The sequence below is a fragment of the Pan troglodytes genome, chromosome 7 (assembly GCF_028858775.2).
Source record: "Pan troglodytes isolate AG18354 chromosome 7, NHGRI_mPanTro3-v2.0_pri, whole genome shotgun sequence".
Lineage (NCBI taxonomy): Eukaryota > Metazoa > Chordata > Mammalia > Primates > Hominidae > Pan > Pan troglodytes.
The window spans coordinates 75,746,913-75,767,007 of NC_072405.2; the positions used below are offsets into that span (position 1 = coordinate 75,746,913).

At 36.0% G+C, this 20,095-nt stretch overlaps 1 protein-coding gene across 50 annotated transcripts in view; it reads left to right on the forward strand.

Annotated features, from left to right (window-relative positions):
• CSPP1 (centrosome and spindle pole associated protein 1) overlaps positions 1-20,095 on the forward strand; it is a 132,202-nt gene that overhangs the window by 25,616 nt on the left and 86,491 nt on the right. For 26 of the 50 annotated variants that reach the window (XR_010159269.1, XR_001720593.4, XR_010159267.1 and 23 more), the window contains 5 exons: positions 1,864-1,944; positions 3,625-3,723; positions 5,387-5,826; positions 13,168-13,266; positions 16,081-16,151. Coding sequence is in view for 43 of the 50 variants with exons in the window: in XM_016960239.4 (XP_016815728.3) it covers positions 1,864-1,944; positions 3,625-3,723; positions 5,387-5,826; positions 13,168-13,266; positions 16,081-16,151 (790 nt within the window). In the remaining 7 variants the exon portion in view is untranslated. The remainder of the gene's footprint in view (positions 1-1,863; positions 1,945-3,624; positions 3,724-5,386; positions 5,827-13,167; positions 13,267-16,080; positions 16,152-20,095) is intronic. The other 24 variants (XM_016960243.4, XM_054657373.2, XM_054657366.2 and 21 more) reach the window with 8 other exon arrangements.

Here is a 20,095-nt window from a genome sequence, read left to right on the forward strand (position 1 = left end):
CCCTGCCTGTGTTGTTGTTATTGTTTATTCTTTTCATTTTATTGAAAATTTCAAACATCATTCTTGACCCATGTTTGGACTGGGAAATTGCCCAGTGAAGGAGTGAGGATGTTAAATCTATCTTCCTGGTTGGAACTATGAATGGGTTTTTCATGCATTTATAACTCTACAAAATAATTAGGTTTATAGTGTACTTCAGTATATAGGAGGTAAAATCACTCAGGGATCTGGTCATGTGTCTTATTTTTTCCTTGTCAGGTAAGTTTAGAGTTCCATACAGCCAACTTTCAAATTAGCTTTTGTAGCACAACTCATTTGTAAATTCAGATTTAATGACACTTTATTTATTTATTTTTGAGACAGATTCTCACTCTGTCACCCAGGCTAGAGTGCGGTGGTGCTGATCTTGGCTCGCTGCAACCTCCGCTTTTTGGGTTCAGGTGATTCTCCTGCCTCAGCCTCCCAAGTAGCTGGGACTACAGGCGCGCGGCCCCAAGCCCGGCTAATTTTTTGTGTTTTTAGTAGAGACGGGGTTTCGCCTTGTTGCCCAGGCTGGTCCGAACTCCTGAGCTCAAGTGATCTGCCTGCCTCGACCTCCCAACCTGCTAGGATTACAGGTATGAGCCACCCTGCCTGGCCAGATTTAATGAAACTTTATTAATCACTTAGTTTTGCTAATTACTATCTTTCCATAATGTTTTGAATACAAGGCTATTGTAGTTAATACGTTGTTTTGTGGTTATTTGCTTACATGTCTGTTTCTGCTACTGAATTGTAAATCCCTTGAATATAGGGAAAATATATTTGTATCCCTACCACCTGAAAATAGTATCTGCATAGTATTAGATGGTTGCTAATTGCTTGTTTAATGAATAAATAAAAGGCATGGAATTAGGCAGGTTGATAATTATTGATTGATTTTATCGTTATAACCTAGTGATGTGTAGATGGCATTATTTCTGTTTTATAGACAAGGAAACTGAAATGAAGTGAAGTAAATTATTCCAAAGTATTTGACTGCTAAGTAACAGTACCAGAAAGTTGGAGATCATATGTATTTTTTTACCAATTGGGGATCATGTGTATTTTTTTTTTTTTTTCCAGTTCTTTGTATTTGCTTTACGGCTTTCTAAGCGATTTTATATTTTTTGTCCTCCTTCATCCTTATACCAGCTTTGGTAGGTGGGCAGAGCAGGTACTATTCTCATTTTACAGAAGAAGAAAGTGTCTGTCAGAAAAGTTAAGTGACTTCCCCAGTGTTACACAACTGATAAGTACTTGGGCTAGTTGTAGATCCTAGGTCTTTTGACTGCTAGTCTAATGCTGCCTCTACTACACTGCATTACTTAAATGCTTAATGAACAAGATTGGAGGAACACATAAACAACATTCATAGTTTATATCTATTGGCATTTCAGTAGATATTCACTCACATAATTATAGGAAAAATAGAAAAAAAACTTGTGGCATGCATTAAGATATTTGTGAGGAAGTTTAAATTTGCCTTGAGAACAAAAAGACAGTAGAGCACTGATAATGAAGAGTACGTGCTTAGAAGACGAAATTGGGAAATTTTTTTTCATGCTTCTAATCATCTTGAATCAATAGACATGTATATTGCACATGAAAATTAAGGCCTGATTTTCCCTTTCAGGGAGTTGTTGATTGGAAGAAAATTCTCTTTTTTCCAAATGCTTTTGGTATGGTCTATATAGATTTGTAGTTTCTGTCTTCATTCCATTTCATTCATTTGCTCTGCATAATATAATACTAGTTTAGAATATAGAATGCAAAGACACATTTATGCAACATATTTTATAAAGGCAATTAGGTAATATATTTTTTTAATGTGTATATATACAGAAAAATTTTCTATCTACGAGTGAAACAGATCCATCTACTTTGGGAGTTTCTCTTCCTATTGGTGAGAGGTTATCTGCTAAGGTAGGTGGATAGGAGTAGTTATTGTGGGTACCAGTTTTCTGAGGCATCAAAATCATTAAAGAACATACTGCTGATTTAAATGCAAATGGAAGATCACATCATTTCCTCATACTTGAATATATTTCTATTTCAAAAATCCGTGGAGTCATATTTATGCTGTTTAAAAAAATTTTCTTGAACACAACATTTGTAACCATATAATTTTATATTTCTTTAATATGTTGATTCTTTTGCTGTATTCAGTTATACTTAACTGAATATTCAGAATTCATTTTTTTCAGCATTGATTTCTGACTATAAAGTTTATGCTATGTAACACAGTTATTGGAATAAGTGGATGTGAAATTATAGTGAGCTTTTATATAGGGTGAGGGTAAGGGTTCTTTGAATGTGTGATTCTGACACTCCATTAATACACGTCCATATTCCTTAGAGGTGAAAGTAATAAAGCACTGTACACCTCTTGTAGTGACTCAGGTCTCACCAGAGTATATCAGAGATCATGAAATAGTATATAAGACAAAATGGACAGTTAATAAATTTCAAAAGACAGACCTAGTTTCTTTTTTTTTTTTTTTTTTTTTTTTTTTGAGACGAAGTATCACCCCGTTACCCAGGCTGGAGGGCAGTGGCGGGGTCTTGGCTCACTGCAGCCTCCACCTCCCCAGTTCAAGCGATTCTCCTGCATCAGCCTCCTGAGTAGCTGGAGGCAGGATTACAGGCCCCTGCCACCAAGCCCCGCTAATTTTTTGTGTTTTTAGTAGAGATGGTGTTTCACAATGTAGGCCAGGCTGGTCTCGAGCTCCTGACCTCGTGATCCACCCGCCTCAGCCTCCCAAAGTACTGGCATTACAGGCGTGAGCCACCGCTCCCAGCTGACCTAGTTTCTTTAGTACTTTTTTAGATTGTGTTGTTTTAGCGACACGGGAGTATTAAAATTTAAGAACATTTTTTAATCTTATATATTTATGTTTTAACAGAACATTTCATTATAATATTTTATAATCTGTGATAATTTTTCTTTTTAAGTTTAAAATATAAAGGATCATTTTTTAACCTTGGAAAGCAAATGGTTAGCAGCAGGTGCTTCGGGGGAGTGGGTTGGGCATTAGGAGAGGGAGGTGTCCCTGAGAAGGAAAGAAGGAAGGTAACCCCATCATATCTCTTTGGAAACATGCTAATGACAGATCTCCTGGCAAACACAATCATCATGTTTACTAGTGGGAGAGATTTATCTCTGAATGCTTTTGGCAGAATACACCTGGTTTGTCTAGGATTGCTGTTGGGAATCAAACCTGGAATCTATGGATTTATGTGGCATGGCTCTTTGGAAAATGTCATCTAAGCTCTGTTAACTATTGGAGTGTAAAATGGAGATGTTTCATGAACGAAGCAACTCCCTTCTGTTAGAGACCTCATGTATTAATGGACCAAAGCATGTAGTCATGCATATTCTCATGTGACAAGAAAGACCTGGGGAGCTGTATGGGTGTCCTCAAACCTCTTCCGACTTCTCCTATGCCTTTCAGTGACATCTGTCCTTGAAATTATTAGTAAAGCTTGATTCTGGGTAAGAGTTCTGATATGTATGATTCAGATTTGACATTCTGATAGGACATTGAGGGATTTTTTTTTTCCTGAAGTTGAAGTTTAACATTGCCTTTTGATTTTTATTTTAAGGAAAGGTTGAAACTTGAACGTAACAAAGAATACAATCAGTTTCTCAGGGGTAAGGAAGAATCCAGTGAAAAGTTCAGGCAGGTGGAAAAGAGTACTGAGGTAGGTTTTGCTTTTGAAGTAAATCTCTACTGCTACTACCACAGGTTGAATATTTTGTACTTGAAAAGCTTTTTCTATTTTAGACATTTTACTTTTTTTTTGTAAATACTTGCAAAATTAAGCCAAATTAAACCAAACACAGGACATTTAAATATTTAGTTTTGGAAGTTATTTTATCTCATATTGAAGAACTTTTAACATTTAATTGGGGAGATTTAATTTTAGAGATCAGTTTTGTTAAGTGATTTTCATTTATTTTTAAAAATTTAAATGAGTTTTTATGATGACAATTCCTAGCTATGTTTGTTTTTTTCAAAATTTAAGGATCAATTAGCCGGACATGGTGGCAGGTGCCTGTAATCCCAACTACTTGGGAGGCTGAGGCAGGAGAATCGAACCTGGGAGGCAGAGGTTGCAGTGAGCCAAGATTGCCTCACTGCACTCCAGCCTGGGTGACAGAGTGAGACCTGGTCTGAAAAAAAAAAAAAAAAGAAGGATGATTGATGTATCTGGGGCCAAAACATTTACCACTTCCTATATCCTTTGTGTTGAGAATTTAATTTGAAATATTTTGAAGTAATATCTCCTGGGATAGGAATTTGCATTTAGTTTATCCTCTCTTTCTTTTTTCTTTTCTTTTTTCTTTTTTTTTTTTTGAGACGGAGTCTTGCTCTGTCACCCAGGCTGGAATGCAGTGGCACAATGTCAGCTCACTGCAACCTCCACTTACTGGCTTCAAGCGATTCTCCTGCCTCAGCCTCTGGAGTAGCTGGGATTACAGGTGCCTGCCACCACGCCTGGCTAATTTTTGTATTTTTAGTAGAGTTGGGGTTTCAGCATGTTGGTCAGGCTGGTCTTGAACTCCTGACCTTGTGATCCGCCTGCCTCGGCTTCCCAAAGTGCTGGGATTACGGGCGTGAGCCACCGGGCCCTGCCACAGAAAGGTAAAATTTTCTTGAAATTTTTTTTTCTAAAAAAATATATGGGTGATTAATGTTGCCTAGGCTGGTCTTGAACTCCCAGGCTCAAGCAATCCACTGGCCTCCACCTAGAATTTTTATGTAATAAGCTTTTCATAAACTGTACAATTTGATGGGTTTTAGAATATGTAAACCACAATCAAGATAACGAGCGTATCCTGTATCCCCCAAAGTGGTTCTGGGACCCTTTGGAATCTGTGTGTCCTCACTGTCCTCCACTCATTCCCATACTGTCTCCAGATCTTCCTGACCTGACTTCTATCACCCTAGACTAGTTTACATTTGATCATTTACTATAAATGAATCATACAGGATATACTAGTTTTGGAGATATGGCTTCTTTCACTCGGTATGATTATTTTGAGGTTCATTTGTGTTGTTGAATGTATGGATGATTCATTCCGTTTCATTGCATAGTAATGTTCCATTGCATGGCTGTATCAGCTTGTTTATCCATTCCCCTGTTGATGGACATTTGAGTTATTTCTGGTTTTTGCTATTACAAGTAAAGCTCATGTGAACATTAATGTAAAAACGTGTGTGTATATATATATATATATATGGGTGATTAAATAAACATCAGAGTTGAAATGATAGACTAAGTATAAATTGAGGGTTTAATTACCTTATAAGAGATAGTTTCTTATCAAGTTTTGTTTCTTTTTTCTTTTTTAATTGAACAGCCCAAGAGTCAGAGAAATAAAAAACCTATTGGTCAAGTTAAGCCTGATCTAACTTCACAAATACAGACATCTTGTGAAAATTCAGAGGGTCCTAGAAAAGATGTCTTAACTCCTTCAGAGGCATATGAAGAACTTCTGAACCAAAGACGACTAGAGGAGGACAGATACCGACAACTAGATGATGAAATCGAATTAAGGAATAGAAGAATTATTAAAAAAGCAAATGAAGAAGTGGGCATTTCCAACCTAAAACATCAAAGGTTTGCAAGCAAGGCTGGCATTCCAGATAGAAGATTTCACAGATTTAATGAGGATCGTGTTTTTGATAGACGGTATCATAGACCAGACCAAGATCCTGAAGTAAGTGAAGAAATGGATGAGAGGTTTAGATATGAAAGTGATTTTGATAGAAGACTTTCGAGAGTGTATACAAATGACAGGTATTTACAACTTCATTTTTATTTTATTTGCTTAATATAGCAAATTAATTGTTAATATTTGCTGTTGTTACTTTTTATCATTATACTACGGAGAAGCAGTTTTGATTTATCATAATTAATTCTAAGATGCTGTCAGTTTTAAGATGCATCATTATTTTATGTCCCACTGAGGGGAAAAAGAAAACACTCAAGGTGGGGGCCCTGTTGTAAAGTTGGAAAACTGAAAGGCTACACCCTTTATGTAAAAGTATGTGAATTGGAAGTAGTCATTCCCAGAGAAAGGGACAGAGAGGAAATGTCCACATCCCAACCTTGGCAATGAGTAGAGAGTAAAGATACAAACAACCTTCCTTGAGAATTTGAAGAGTAAATTAGTAATGATTGAAGTTCACAGTCCGAATTCATACTGCCAGTAGCGTCCAAAGAAACCTTGAGGCAAGAATTCAGAGTTTTCTCAATTCATAGTGCTCTTGGATGAGGGGAAAAATAACTGCAATAACTTGACATAAAACCAGGTCATTGGCTATTCTGACTTCCAATATTAAAATGTGGCCAGGCATGGTGGCTCATGCCTGTAATCCCAGCACTTTGGGAGGCCGAGGCGGGCGGATCACGAGGTAAGGAGATTGAGACCAGCCTGACCAACAGGGTGAAACCCTGTCTCTACTAAAAATACAAAAATTAGCCAGGCATGGAGGTGCGCATCTGTAATCCCAGCTACTCAGAAGGCTGGGGCAGGAGTATCACTTGAACCTGGGAGGCAGAGGTTGCAGTGAGCAGAGACGCCACTGCGCTCCAGCCTGGGCGGTAAGGTGAGACTCTGTCTCCAAAAAAAAAAAAAGTGTGGCCGGGGGTTGTGCCTCACGCTTGTAATCCCTGCAGTTTGGGAGGCCAAGGCAGGCAGATCACTTGAGGTCAGGAGTTTGAGACCAAACTGACCAACATGGTGAAACCCCATCTCTACTAAAAATACAAAAATTAGCCAGGCATGGTGGGACGTGCCTGTAATCCCAGCTACTCGGGAGGCTGAGGCAGGAGAATCGCTTGAACCTGGGAGGCAGAGGTTGCAGTGAGCCGAGATTGTGCCACTGAACTCCAGCCTGGGCGACAGAGCGAGACTCTGTCTCAACAACAACAATAAAAATAAATGAATAAAATAAAACGTGTGGAAAAAGGATACCTTAAAATAGATGAAATACAATTTACTCCTGTAGTCATAAGTTTTTTCAGTCAGATTTTCAGATGGTTTTCAGTTCCTTTGAATGTTTTTGTGACACTATTTATAATTTCTTAACTGCTACAGTGAGGTTTTATTGTTGTATTTATCATACATTGATACTTGCCATAGTTTAACCTAACTTGTTTTGGAGATAGGAATACCTCAGGGTCTCATATTTGTCATTGACTTGTTTACTTGACAAGTGTTAATACATTTTGAGTAGCTTTTGGGACCTGCTTTATTTGCTAGTCCAAATAGATTAGTTTTTAAGTATTTTAGAAAATGTTTTTGGGGTAGTGCTGTACATTCAATATTCTAACTATTAATTACAATACAAAGCTTTTACAGTTCTTTGTCTTCTACATTCTGTAGCTGTTATGTCCTCACACAATATTTTTAATATTTACCTTGATTTAGGTAATTTGAATGAAGGATTAGAATTTGGAAATGGCAATTATAGTTTCTCTGATCTGAATCTAGTTGTTTATACTTCAGAAAATTCTCCAAATCCTATAATGTTATATTTGAAAATGCTTATATGTAAGGTAATTAAAGGCTGACTAAACTAAAATAACTCAATTGGGGAACTGCAAGTAATCTTTGACTCTTGGTGATAATGTCTCCTTTGTACATGAGAACTTCTTTTCCCTTTATGGTGTTTGTTTACGTTTAGGGTGAATGTAATGCATACCCTTTTAAGTTTGGAATTTTAAGAAACATAATGGTTGCTTCTTTGTTTTTTTTTATATTTTAATTTATTACTTTTATAATTATATCCTGTGATAATTTTATACATGAACTAACAAATGAATATCATTCTATTTGAGAACTCTCATATCTTCTTATGTATCCCAAAATAAAATGAACTCCTTCAATATAAACTTTTCCAAATACTATTTAAGAATAGATTAAACATGAGGTTGAGTGAGAATAATTCTTGTTAAATACTTTAAAGTGTTTCTTCAATATATAAATCATATTTTATGTATTTTTATTTCGTTTTTATATCAACTCTGACATCTCCAAGTGTTTTTTCTTATGTGTCTCTTTAACAATTGAATTTAAAATTGGATTTCTTTATTTCAGATTTATAGATTCCTTATTTCCAGCAAAAAAAAAAAAAAAAAAAAAAAAAAAGACCAGTCATTCAGTAGTTTATAAATAGACTGGTTTAGGAGAAATGACTGTATTTGTGAAAATTTTGAGACTAAAGAAATGTGGAACTGAGTTTCATCTCTTGCTCCAAGCATTTATTCTTAACATACTATGCAATCTTGATCAGAAGTTCTTGACAAAAAATAATTATAATGTATTATGAGAAGTGCACAGTTAATTTTCCTTCATTCTTCTAAGTTTTCTTTGGTCTTTTTTTTTTTCCTTTCCTAAAAGTCAGCATCTGGTAAATTCTAGTTTTGGTTTATAATAATTTTTTATTTTTGGTTTCAATTTTTCTCTACCCTATAAACATTTACTTTTTTTTCATATACCATAATTATTAATGAAATATTTCCCCATACTTAAATATGGGAAAGCTAAAACTTTTCTCAGAAAATGATGTTGCCTTCCTAAACTCATATCATGAAATCACTGACAGCGTTCTTAATTAACAAGGTGGTTAACACTGTAATTGATAGTTGCATTCTGTGTGTGTATGTGTGTTGTTTATTTATGCATATTTACCAATTCAAGTAAAATTTATCATGTTTTAGGAGCTTTCTAAAGTAGAATGTAATAGCATGTCTTAAGATACTTTGAAATTTATAAGCTCTATTTAAATATAGTAATCCTAGTCTTATTTATTAACTTGAACTGTAGAAGTTAATATTTTACTTTATTATCTTTTACTTTAACCAATGTTAATGAATAAAAGAAGTTTTACTTCTTAATACCCAAAGAAACCAGGTACAGAGTAGATGGGGTTGATAATAGAAAACACTGCTACCAAAGTAAATATAAAAATTGGGAAAGAATGGAAAACAAAGAGAAAAATGATTGTCCACAGTTAACATCTCCGAGTGTTTCATTAGCTTCTTCTTTTTTTTTTTTTTTTTAAAGATTAACATGTGTTCATTTTTAGGATAAACTTGGCCTGTACCCTATACCTGGTTTCTTTGGGTATTAAGATTTTTACCTGATCAACTAGAGTTGTTGACTCATGTCTTCAAGGAAATAGGGAGAAAAATATTTTTTTCATTTAAAATACCTTTTTTTTTTTAGTTAGTAGGATGGTGAAACCATTTTGCAGTTATTTTATTCCCTGAATCATATCTGATTTGCATTTCAAAGTTATGAGTTCTGTCCCTTTGTGACAAAACCCAACATGTTAAGGTGTGGTAAGTGAACTTATATATTAAAAGCCATAGAATATTTAGATAGATTTTCTATGGCTGTACCACCCTGGAATGTGCCTGATCTTGTTTGATGTTGGAAACTAAGTAGGCTTGGACCTGGTTAGTAATTTGCTGGGAGAGTATTTAGATAGATTACTTTTGGGTCACAAGGATAGTCTTAATCTGGTACTCTCACAGTGAAACATAAAGGGGTTCCAGGGACAAACTGAACCTAAACAGAACCCCTGAACTTTGATTAGAATCAAATGGTTCTTAGACATTTAGTGAGTGCATTGCTTTTCGATATTATCATCTGTCTGTTTTCCTTTAATGTTGAGATGATTGAATAGAGATGTAGCCGTGGTAAAACCACTGCTGATTCTTACTAGTTGCTTTCTTCAGAGAGGACTTTTTTTGTTCAGAAAAGGTTACAACAATAAATTGTAAGACCATAAAAGCTGTTTTAAATGAACTAACAGAGCTAGTTCTGGGTGATTAAATGCTAAATTTATTAGAAATATAAAGGCCACTTTAGTAAATGAAGGAAATGCCATAAAAATTGTAGGGATATTTTAATAGAGAATAAGGTGGCTAACTTACCAAACTATAGTTTGTCTTTTCAGCTTAATTTCCCTTCAAGGTTTCTTTTTTTTAGGTCTTACATTGGTAATTTTAAAAAAATTATAAAATCTATATTTGTAAACAGTAATTCTTCCTTGACTTAAAAAAGATAAACAAATCATGTGTCATTTCATAAAATTGAATAGTATCCCTAAGATTTTATTATCTTTTTAGTGAAATGCTTATTTCTGCTCTTTTTTAGCCTCTTAAACATTTTTCGGTCTTGATCTTATAATTATTGGTGACAGAGTGGACTTTTATAATCTTGTTAATGATTTTTTCTTCAATGAAAGGTATACCTTAGAACATCTTTCATATGTGCTGTTCACTAGGAAATCTTTTGATTTTGCTGTAGATTTTAGCAAAGAGACCTTAACCTTATACATAAATAAGATCATTTCTTAAATTAATTTAGGATGAACTTTGAAAATGACCTCTTGTGTTTATGGTGTTTGCTTTACTATCTATATACACTGAAGAGACTGTAAAAGATTTTTTAGTGTGGATACCTTGGGTGCAGTGGTGGTATAAAGATAAGCTAGAATTATTAATCTAAATATTATCTTCAGAAAACTTAACTAATAATTAAGGAAGCCACAAGCCCTATGTTAATTTTAGAAAAAGCTTTTGTATATTTAAGTGGCCTTTAATTCTGGGACCCCAAGTTATGCTTTTAAGAATTTGTAACTTTAAATTTCTATTTAATTTTTTTCTTTTTTTTTTGAGACAGGGTCTTACTCTGTTGCTCAGGCTGGAGTGCAGTGGTACAGTCTTGGCTCACTGCAACTTCTGCCTTCCAGGCTCAAACAGTCCTCCCACTTTAGCCTCCCAAGTAGCTGGGACTATAGGCATGAGCCGCCGTGCCCGGCCTCTGTTAAAAAAATTTGTAATAAAGATTTCTTTATTATTAAAGAATATATATATATAAATAAAGATTATTTTTATATGTAATTTTTTTTTGGCATAGATACCTCTTTACTACACCAGTGAATTTACTTTTTGTGTTGTGTCATGGGTTCTCAAGAAAACCTCTAGGTTGGGTGATTTGCTAGGAGGATCCATAAGGACTTTGGGTATAGTTGTAGTCGCAGTTATAATTTATTACAGCAAAATGATACAAAGCAAAATCAGCAAAGGTAAAAGGCACATGGAACAAAGTTTGAAGGAAACCAGGCACAAGCTTCCAAGGGTTCTCTCCCAGTGGTATCACACAGGAGATGCTTAATTCCTCCAGCATTGAATTGTAACAATATAAGGAAATGTCTGCCAGGAAAGCGATTAAACACTTGGTGCCCAAGGTTTTTATTGTGGGATGGTTACATAGGCACCCTGTACCTGGCATGTACCAAAATTCCAGACTTCCTGAAGAAAAGCAAATGTTTAGCATAAACTATAGTTTGTGTAAACAGTTTAAGCACAGTGAGCTTCTCTTATCAGTTCTGCCAGTGGTTGTAACTCTCCCAAAATCTATATTCCCAGGTGCCAGCCAAGGGTCAACTGTACAGTCAGGATTTTCTGAGGATAGGCAGTCTCAGGCCTGCTCTGTTAATGCTTTTCTGCATTATATATAAATATCCAGTATAATTAAATCTGGTTGCCTGGCAGTGTTAATTACAAATTTGAATTTGAGTTTGTATTTACCTGTTTGTTAAGTGGTAGAAGTAGGGAATGACACTAAACTGATGTGTCATTCACACATCAGAATGTGTGTATGTGATCTGTGATCGATTAAAAAATGGAAGCCATTCATGCGTTATGCCATGTCATAGTTACTAAGATTAAAATTCCAAATAGTGTTTTCTCCACAGATGATATTGACAGTGGCTTGTATGATGGAAACAAGGGAAGAAAGAATTTTATATGCTGGTTCTGTGGAGAGTGAGAAGTTTCTTTTTTTTCCCGGAAAATTGCCATTTTTCTTAATCCAATAATGAAATTCACCTAAAATACTGAATACTGCTTTAACAACCATATTTCTTTGTAATAGTCCTCTTGAGAAAGACAATATAGTTGGGTAACTCAACAGCCATGTAAAGAAACTTTGAAATGCTTATGAAATGCTGATTTTCACGGATGCCGATAAGTGTTGGTGTAAAAAGTCATGTTGGTTTCTATGGTATGAGAAATTAAGCTAAAAATAAAATCAGTGTTTGCCAAATGGAAAAAAGATTGATTGAAAAACATTTTTTCATTATTATTTTCCAAAAAGGTTTTTAAAGAAGAAAATAGAAAACATGCTAATCTTTCTTTTTGTTGTTTATGACCTCGTAAGTAAAGTTAGCTAATCATTTTCTCTGTTTATATTTTCCATTCACCTATCAGTAACATTTATTCTTTCCTGTGATTTACAGTGTTAGCAAATGTCATGGTTTGTTATATTTTATTTAATTTATTGATAAGACTGCTGCTGTATTTTTAAGTTAAAAAGGTTATGACAGGTCGCGGTGGCTCATGCTTGTAATCCCAGCACTTTGGGAGGCCAAGGCGGGAGATCACAAGGTTAGGAGATCGAGACTATCCTGGCCAACATGGTGAAACCCTGTCTCTACTAAAATACAAAAAATTAGCCAGGTATGGTGGTGCGAGCCTATAGTCCCAGCTACTTGGGAGGCTGAGGCAGGGGAATCACTTGAACCCAGGAGGTGGAGGTTGCAGTGAGCCGAGATTGTGCCACTGCATTCCAGCCTGGCGACACAGCAAGACTCCGTCTCAAAAAAAAAAAAAAAAAAAAAGAAGGTTATACGTACAATGAAATAATTCACAGACTCTATGAATTTTGATTTTAAAAATGTTCTCATTTTGAATTTTGACTATAATCTTTGTGAGTGCAGGGACTGTGTCTGAATACCCAGTAGGTGTTCAGTTATTCACTTTTAAATTGAATGATAAAAAAGTGTTAGTATATTTGTAGTTTTAAAAATAAAAATTTATAGCAAGTACATTAAAATAACATAATATTTTTAGAAAAGATTATTACGTTTAAACTCTTAGTGTCTCATTAACCAGCAGATCATACAAATTCTATTTAATTTTATAATGCATTTATAGTAAAACTTCATTATAACACTTTGTTCCTTTTAATGTTGCCAACATCAAATGTAAAAACACCAAACTGTTATAAGAAGGTCCACTGTATGTGGAACATGCTTTATAAGCTAATGTGTTTTTAAGGATGCACAGGAACAGACGAGGGAATATGCCTCCTATGGAACATGATGGAGATGTTATAGAACAGTCAAACATAAGAATTTCATCTGCTGAAAATAAAAGGTACAGTATGTAATATAAATTCTCCGCTTTAGTCATTACATTGTGAAACAGAATGTGCCTAAAACTGGCTAACTGAAAAAGTAGAAAGATACAGTAAATTAACAGCCTTCCTTCTTAGTGAGAAGTGAATTAAAGGAAAAGAAAGGTGGGGAGGTAGTACTAAATGAAAATCGATAGTACTTTACAGCATTCTTTTAAAGAACAAGTTTTGGTTATAAAGTGTGCCAAGGTGTTCTGAAGAAGTCCCTATCATTACAAAGTATGTAAATTTGTTTGAAATAATAAAAGAAATAAGTATAATTTAATGGACTAAAAATCAACTTAAAATATCTTAGAGTCATGGTGATGCAACTTGACTGGAAATAAATTGAAAATGTGGCCGGGCCTGGTGGCTCATGCCTGTAATCCCAGCATTTTGGGAAGCCGATGCAGGCGGATCACTTGAGGTCAGGAGTTCAAGACCAGCCTGGTCTGGCCAACATGGTGAAACCCAGTCTCTACTGAAAATACAAAAACAAAAAGAAAAAGAAAAGAAAAAATTAGCCAGGCGTGGCAATCCCTGTAATCCCTGGTAATCCCTGTAATCCCAGCTACTCGGGAGGCTGAGGCAGGAGAATGGCGTGAACCCAGGAGGCGGAGCTTGCAGTGAGCCAAGATCGCACCACTGCACTCCAGTCTGGGCAACAGAGCAAGACTCCCTCTCAAAAAAAAAAAAAAAAAAAAAAAAATTGGAAATGTTCCTGTGGTGTGAATTTTTCTTTCAAAAGTTTATTTTTGATTTTCAGTTTATCAGGTAGATAGCTTTTATGCCTACTTTGTAAAATTAGTGCTCATATATTTCTGTCATGTTGAAAGGAAATTGTATGTATTTTATATTTATGTTCTCTTTCTACTTACAGTTTTTTATCATTTTGGTGGCATTCCTGTGTCGTACATAAGGATAAATGGTTTTGAATCTATAGTATACAGTGAAGATAATGTCATATGTCAAGAAAGATGTCTATTTTTTTCTAAGAAAAGTAATATATAAACACTGCTTGCAATAAGATAATTTGCTGTTTTGTTCTAATTGATTAAGTTTCCTTTGGAATTTTTTTCCCTTGTTTCTATCTTGCAAGAAAGGTTTTTTTTTCTTTCTTTTTTTGAGATAGAGTTTCGCTTTGTTGTCCATGCTGGAGTGCAGTGACATATTATAGCTCACTGAAACCTTGACTTTACAGGCTCAAGTGACCCTCCCACCACAGCCTCTGGAGTAGTTGGGACTACAGGCATGTGCCACTATGCCTGGCTAGTTTTTAAAAAAATTTTTTTGTAGAGTCAGGATCTCCGTTGTCCAGGCTGGTCTTGAACTCCCAAACTCATGGTGGGATTACAGGCATGAGCCATTGCGCATGGCCAGGAAGGAGTGTTTTTAGGGATGATCTTTTCTAAGTGTGTGCATAGATCACTCTTTCTCTTCTTTTTTTTTTTTATTTTTTATTTACGTGCACTTACTTTTTTTCTTTTTCTTTTTCTTCTTTTTTGAGACAGAGTCTCACTCTGTCACCCAGACTGGAGTGCAGCGGCACGATCTCAGCTCACTGCAATCTCTGCCTCCTGGGTTCAAGTGATTCTCCTGCCTCGGCCTCCCGAGTAGCTGGGATTAGAGGCGTGCGTCACCACGCCTGGCTAATTTTTTTGTATTTTTAGTAGTGATGGGATTTCACCATGTTAGCCAGGCTGGTCTCGAACTCTTGACCTCAGGTAATTCGCCCGCCTTGGCCTCCCAAAATGCTGGGATTACAGGCATGAGCCACTGCTCCCGGTCTTACATGCATATATGTATGTATGTGTGTGTATATATATATATATATATATATATATATATATATATATATATATATTTTTTTTTTTTTTTTTTTTTTTTTTTACTGGGGTAGCTGTTTTTTTATGAAAAAGGATTTTTTTTTTTTTTTTTTCGAGACAGAGTCTTGTTCTGTCACCCGGGCTGGAGTACAGTGGCAGGATCTTGGCTCACTGTACCCTCTGCCTTCCCGGTTCAAGTGATTCTCCTACCTCTGCCTCCCAAGTAGCTGGGATTATAGGCGTGCGCCACCATGTCCAGCTAATTTCTGTATTTTTAGTAGAGACGAGGTTTTACCGTGATAGCTAGGCTGGTCTCAAGCTCCAGACCTCAAGCGATCTGCCTGCCTTGGCCTCCCAGGGTGCTGTAATACAGGTGTTAGCCACCACGCCCAGCCTGAAAAAGATTTTATTTGAGAACCTATACAGCCAGTGAAGCAAGCTGAATGTTTTTGTTTTTGTTTTTGATATGTGTCTCACTCTTGTTGCCCAGGCTGGAGCACAATGATGCTATCTCGGCTCATTGCAACCTCCGCTTCCTGGTTTCAAGTGATTCTCCTGTGTCAGCCTCCTGAGTAGCTGGGATTACAGGCCTCCACCACTGCACTCAGCTAATTTTTTTGTATTTTTTATTAGAGACGGGGTTTCACTATGTTGGCCAGGCTGGTTTCCAACTCCTGACCTCAGGCAATCCACCCACGTAGGCCTCCCAAAGTGCTGGAATTACAGGTGTGAGCCACCATGCCTGGCCAAATTATTATTATTTTTTTAAGCCTGAATACATTGGAGTTGCACTGTATAAAGAGATAGAATGCCATGATTTTACCTTAACCTTAAAAATTTGTAAATATTTTAATGTCCATAGTACTTTGAAAGGCTAATAATTCATAGCTACATTTTACTCTAAAATTTTGCTTCCTGAAAATTATCTGGATTTTAATTTACTCTTTTTCTCTGTCTTTTTTTCTTTAGTGCTCCAGACAATGAAACATCCAAATCTACTAATCAAGATACCTGTAGTCCTTTTGCAGGGATGCTCTTTGGTAGGCACAAAACTTCCAACTAGTTGGACTTGTATAGAGTGTCTTATAATCCTTTTTTAAGTGAGAACTCAGTGTTGTAATTAATACTATTTTTACTAATAGTAGAAAATATTTGTGCTTACTTTACACTAGGTACTATTCTAATCATTTAACATATATAGCTCTGTATAATTTTATTTTGTATTTTTTAAATTTTATGTATCTTTTTATTTTTATTCATGATGTTCATGAACACATCTATGTATAATTTTAAAGCTAAATTATTTAGTGATGTGCTTTCCGTAGGTGATAATGAAATTATTAGTTTCAGTAATCTTTTTTTTTTGCAAAATGGATTGATCATTACCAATCAGTAATGAGCTTTTAATTCCATATTTTATTAGCACTCTGTTGCAGTGTGGCTGTTTCTTATATTCTGCTTTTAAAAAGTATTTTGTTTTATTTATGATAGTTTTTTCCTTAATTCTTCTTTCTAGTTTCTTTAGCTAGTACAAAACTGCTGTGTATTTTAGTTTCTTTTCTCCAAATTAAACCTTTCTTTCCTTTGTTCTTTTCATGTAGTTTCTGAGAAGGTGTTTTGTTCAAATCATGATGATGGTCTAAATTTTCTGTTTATTGGAAGTCAAGGTCATTGCTGAATATAAGGTTGTTTTGCTGTATTACACTTGGCAAAATTTAATACCAGAAACTGTGAGGAGAGACTTGTTTCTGGTTTGTACCTTTAAATATGTAATAGAAAAGAGGTCTTTTTGTGAAAACTGTTAGAAAAAAATGAACTGAAATTTGGTTTTAGTAAAGTATATGAAGAAATTAACACTCTAGATTCATTCAACGTAAAAACAGTCAGTAAATTAAATACTGGTTTAGAGACATATTATTGCATTATATTGTCAGGTTTTTGTTCCCTTGTGAATGGCTATTGTGAGAAAAATGGCATGCCACCTAGAATTCTAGTGTAATATCTGTAGGTGAAAATTGACCAGTTTAATCAGTACCATGTAAAGGCTATATTCTTTTTGTTTTGTTTTTATTTATTTATTTTATTTTAAAAGGCTATATTCTTATGTTTTTTTTTTTTTAATTTTGAAATTGAGTTTCGCTCTATCACTGAAGCTGGAGTGCAGGGGCATGATCTTGGCTCACTGCAACCTCCACCTCCTGGGTTCAAGCGATTCTTGTGCCTCAGTCTCCTGAGTAGTTGGAATTACAGGCATGTGCCACCATGCCTGGCTAATTTTTGTATTTTTAGTTGAGACAGGGTTTCACCATGTTGGCCAGGCTGGTCTCAAACTCCTGACCTCAAGTGATGTGCCTGCCTTGGCCTCCCAAAGTGCTGGGATTATAGGCGTGAGCCACTGTTCCCAGCCGATGTAGTTTATAAAACATGGTAAAATAAGAGAAATGTCTTCCTGAGCTGAGAGCCTACTGATAAATAATTTTATCAATAAAAGGATTATTGTACCCTGACCTTTTAAAGATGAATGGCATGAGTTTATCACTAATGCAATCCAGGATTTATAGATGAATATTTGGTAAGACAATGGACTCTAACATTTGAAACTGTTAAAGTTATTTAATTCAATGACTTATCTCCTGGTTGATCTTTTCCCCCCAAAACTATGTTTGTACATACCTATAGGAAACTTATGATTTCCAGAGACAGGACATTCCATCTTCAGATGGCTGTGATTGTTATGATACTCTTATTTCAATTGAGCTGAAATTTATCTTCCTATAATTTTGCCCCAAGGATGTCACTTGGGACCTTTTGCTTTATTTAAAAAGTGAGATCATTGATTTAGTTTAGAGCTAAATAGGAAATGTATTGTGGGGTTTATAAGAGAACCATAGGTAATTTAGAAGTATGTTTTAAAATTTCCAAGCATTTGGGGATTTTCCTTCTGTCTTTTTGTTATTGACTGCTCATTTAAGCCTCTTATGATCCAAGAATATAATTAGATTAATTTCAGTTATTTCAAGTTTGTTAATTTCTTTGACAAAGTTTTTTGTTTTTTTTTTTGGGTGGCTCAGAATATAGTCTGTCTTGGTGAGTGTTTAGTATGTACTTGAAAGAATGTGCATGGTGCAGTTGTTGAGTATAGTAGTTTATAAATGTCATTTAAGGCTGGGTGTGGTGGCTCACACCTGTAATCCCAGCATCTTAGGAGGCTAAAGCAGGAGGATCACTTGATTGAGCCCAAGAGTTTGAGAGCAACCTGGGCAACATAGGGAGACCATGTCTCTACAAAAAGTAAAAAATAAAAAAATTAACTGGGTGTGGTGGCATGCACCTGTAGTCCTAGCCACTTAGGAGGCAGAGGTAGGAGGATTGCTTAAGCCTGGGAGGTTGAGGCTGCAGTGAGCCGTGATTGTGCCACTGTACTCCAACTTGGGTGACAGAGTAAGACCCTGTGTCAAAAAAAAAAAGAGTTAAGTCAAGTTGGTTCATCGTATGTTCATGTCTTGTATATCCTTAATGAATTTTATCTGCTTCTATTGATTGCTTAGAGAGAAGTGTTGAATTCTCTATCTTGTCCTTCGTGTGAGGCCTGGAGTGCCAGAGAGATTTTTCTTAGTGTTCCTGCACTTTCCCCAGTTTTCACCAAGACCTTCATGTCCTTGACAGTGAGGGCATCTCTCCCTCCACACTTCCCCCTTCTCCGCAGTATATTGCTGTTGATTGTTACTTGATGCTGGACTGGTCCTGTGCATCTGGGCCTCAGGGATGGGTCTTTCTCAACATTACTGTCCTTGCCCAGGATGATAGCTAAACTCTTCTTTGTGTCTGAGGAGGGTTTTGCATCAGATTTTTCACCAGATTTTTTTGCCCTTCCCCTAACAGTAACAAGCCTTTGCTATATAAGAGTGTGGGATACTGGGTCCAAGCTGATTTTCTGTCCCTTCACCAATAGCTTGCAGCTTTTGCTTTGTATAGTCTCCTTTGAAAGTCTGGAATGTGGGCCATGTTTTGTGCCTGAATGTCACAAAAGTATCTCTTTCAGGTCTTCTGTATTGTTTGATCCCAGTTTTTCTAGTGAACATTTGAAAATTGCATTCAGGCAGCAACTCCAGTGGGTCAAGTCTGGGCATGGTTTACTGAACAGATCCTTTGCTAATGGTCTCAAAAGGCTATAATCAAGGTATCCGCCAGGCTGCCTTTTAACCAGAGGCTTGAGTGGGGCAGAATCTGCCTCTAAGCTAATTCAGGTTGTTGGCAGAATTCATTTCTTTGTGGCTGTATGACTGAGGGCCCTGGCTTCTTACTGGATACCCACTGGAGGCTGCCCACAGTTCCTAGTGGCCATCCGCTGTTCTTGTCATGTGGGCTTCCTCACCATGGTTACTCACTTTATGCCAGCAAGAAGAATCTCTAAATTCAGGGAGGGCCCAGTCCTTCTTCTAAGGGCTTTCACCTGATTATATCAGGTCCACCTAAGATAATCACTCTTTTAATTACTTCAAAATTAGTTGATTTGGTACCTTAGTTACATCTGCAAATATTTTTCCATCCTTCCATATTCTATTGTATACAAGTAAGTTACAGGTCCTACCCATTCTCAAGGGGAGGGAATTATACAGGGATTCAGCTGGGAGCAGGGAACATAGTAGCCATCTTTAAAAAATTTTGCCTACCATTGTCGCATTTCTCTGTTACTAATGTTGCAATCTCACACATGCTCCTTAATGTAGCAGTTTCTCATTGTCTGAACTAGTACCCCAGGTTCTTTGTCCCATATCCGAGAAAATTAAGAAACATAGACACAAAGGTGGGGTTGGAGTGAAAGTTTAATAAGTGAAAGAAAAAAAGCTCTCTGCAGGAAAGAGGGGAGTCCCAAGTGGATGGCGGGGTTACAGCTGAATTAAAAAGCTTTTGTAAGAAACTCTTCATCTCTGTAGGAGTTTGAGTAACTTATTTTATCAGTAAAGCTGTCTGTGCTACTCCC